At 48.6% G+C, this 2,853-nt stretch overlaps 1 protein-coding gene across 1 annotated transcript; it reads left to right on the top strand.

Annotated features, from left to right (window-relative positions):
• Positions 1 to 537: 537 nt before the first annotated feature.
• Positions 538 to 1,422, top strand: LOC129694183 (forkhead box protein D3-like). The gene has a single exon (XM_055630903.1). It carries the CDS (start codon positions 538 to 540, stop codon positions 1,420 to 1,422), a length of 885 nt encoding a protein of 294 aa, XP_055486878.1.
• The last annotated feature ends 1,431 nt before the right edge of the window (positions 1,423 to 2,853 follow it).

Raw genomic sequence — 2,853 nt, 5'->3', positions numbered from 1 at the left:
ACCTCCCCTTCCCAGATGAATGCAGATGCACGAAGCCACATCTTTCTCGCGCGCTTGCGCTAAGTCCTCCCTATAAAGCTTTGTCAAACTCTGTTTGGCAGCAACAACAAAAGTCAAGACTTGTAGAGTCACGGAGGTGCCTTGGTTTCAGGCGAGCGGCAGATGATCTGAGCCCAACTTCGGGGGTAGGTACACATGAAAACAAAAGGCGAGGCTGTTTCTGCTTCTCTACGTTGGAGGAAAACCCACCCGGGCAATTCTACCCTCTTCATTAGTGCCCATGATATGACACTTCGTGGAGATCCCCGGGTCGCGGGCCACCGCAAGGTGGTGGGGCAGGAGGAAGCGGAGATCGACATCCTTGGGGATGACGAACAAGGGGAAGAGGAGGAGGAGGAGGAGTCCGATGGCCAAAGGCGGCGGGGTCTGTACTTTGTCAGCGGGAGACGGGACAGAGACAAGGCGAGGACAGGAGAGGCCGAACACTGCGAGACAGACGGCTCGGTGGATTCTGAGAGTTGCGAGGTATGTCCCGGCATGAGCGCCAAGCCCAAGGCGAACCTGGCCAAACCTCCCTACTCCTACATCGCGCTCATCACCATGGCCATCCTGCAAAGCCCCCAGAAGAAACTAACCCTGAGCGGCATATGCGAGTTCATCAGCAGCCGCTTCCCTTACTATCGGGAGAAGTTCCCCGCCTGGCAGAACTCCATCCGGCACAACCTGTCCCTCAATGACTGTTTCATCAAAATACCCCGTGAGCCCGGCAACCCGGGCAAGGGCAACTACTGGACTTTGGATCCGGCATCTGAGGACATGTTCGACAACGGCAGCTTCCTCCGCCGGAGGAAACGTTTCAAGAGGTACCAGCACCGAGAGGCCGAGCTGGCGAAGGAGCGCGGCGCATTATTCCTCTATCACAATGTTACCTGTTACGGCCGCCCCTACCTTCTACAGCCGCAGGCAGTCTTTCATCACTCGCCCTTCGGCTTCACCCCCGAGACTGCAGTCCTCTCCAGTGCCGCTCAAAGCCTACCCGACTCTCGCCTCAGCAGGAAGCTTCAGCACGCCCAGCCCAGCAGCTCTGCCCGCCAGGCACACCTTCACGTCGCGGGTTCGAAGCCCGGCTCCGGCATCTCCGGCCGCCCTTCCTTCAGCATCGAAGACATCATTGGAAGTTCAACTGTCCAACCGCGCACGCTGCATCCCTGCTCAAATTCTCAGACCCGGCCTGACTATTGTAGCCTTCTTCAATCAGCCCCTTGCCTGCTGTCTACAGTTTTAAACATGTCCACAAGGACAGCCTATGGCCACTTGAACAGACCTCGGCGCCACGCTCTCAACCACGAAACAGCGCCCGCTCTGAAATTGCACTCAGCAGCAGTCTGTGCCGTCCCTGAGTGTCGGACAGTCCAGCGTTAATTTACCCCATCCTGGCCAGATCAGCGTTATCAATCCTTGAGACTCAGTGGTTCGTTGTCTTATATTTAAACTGACATCTTGGCGGATGAGAAATAAAACCTTCGAGATGTTTACATCGAGCATGAGACAATTCCCAGATAATTAACAGAATACAGCACAGGGATGTTGAACTCATGGGGGGAGTATTGGCAGATCCGGCAGAAATAACAGCTCGCCCATCTTTCATAGAAGCATAGAAACATAGAAATTAGGTGCAGGAGTAGGCCATTCGGCCCTTCGAGCCTGCACCGCCATTCAATATGATCATGGCTGATCATCCAACTCAGTATCCCGTACCTGCCTTTTCTCCATACCCGCTGATCCCCTTAGCCAGAAGGGCCACATCTAACTCCCTCTTAAATATAGCCAATGAACTGGCCTCAACTACCCTCTGTGGCAGAGAGTTCCAGAGATTCACCACTCTCTTCGTTAGAACTGTTTACTTCGTTTCTATTTTGACAGATAAATACCGGGTACTTAAAGCATTTCTGTTTTTATTTCACTTTCCATGTTTGAATGTGGCGGACGTAGGGTTGAAGAAATAGAGTTGAAATATATTATCGATGTATTTAATATAGGAATTGACGAGCATTTAATTATTTAAAATATGAATCAGTACCTCAGTAATCCACAACCCCTTTGCGGCAGCTAGTCCCAACCAGTGTTGAAAATAGACCCCGTCACTTTTTGTTTGAAGTTATCAGATAGATTATATATTGTCACTTCGCTGGCCTACGCGTCGAAGTCGTGGGATATTCTTCAGTCGGAAAGGGTTAATTCTTCAGATACTAAACGGCAACTGCCTGATATAAAATATTGTGAATTATGCATGTTTATGTACAGAAGAACTTGAAACAAAACCGTGACTTTGTTTTTGCTGAACTTCGGGAGTTATCAATTGACTCAGAAGCAATAACCTTTCTGACCCAGGTGGAAATAATTGTGTTGCCGCTTCAAGTCGTAGTCTCCAAGAAACATGGTGTTTTGACATATTTTGTGAAATCGTTAGTTTTTATCGCACCTTTCATTGTGAAAATCACTATCTGATATCGCAGTATCGATTAATTCTACAGTGGCAGCATATTAATCAAAATAATCAAAGTTCAGTGTATACCTGTCACTCGTGTGCTTAAGTAAATAAAGGAAAGACTATTTCTGCAGGAAAGTATCAGCTGAGTTTTTTTTCTTGAATATTTTCGCTTAGTTAATGGTTCAAATCCTGATCTGGAGATCCGAATACAAAAATTATGTTGCCATTTTGGTGAAAGAAACAAAGCGTGATACAAGTGCCGCCTTCGGTATGACTAACAGGTCGCTGTTATCAGATATTATCACGATATCAGATTGCTGTTGCACATTTTACACGAAAATTGGTTGTCGCTTTTCTCCACA

This window comes from Leucoraja erinacea, chromosome 3 (genome assembly GCF_028641065.1).
Source record: "Leucoraja erinacea ecotype New England chromosome 3, Leri_hhj_1, whole genome shotgun sequence".
In the NCBI taxonomy this organism is placed as follows: Eukaryota; Metazoa; Chordata; class Chondrichthyes; order Rajiformes; family Rajidae; genus Leucoraja; species Leucoraja erinaceus.
Note: the sequence above shows the minus strand (reverse complement) of the source record. Positions and strands in the feature narration are given on the sequence as shown.

What these genes read in the sequence shown, in the direction of transcription:
- LOC129694183 (XM_055630903.1), top strand. Translation starts at nt 538, where the DNA reads ATGAGCGCCAAGCCCAAGGCGAACCTGGCCAAACCTCCCTACTCCTAC.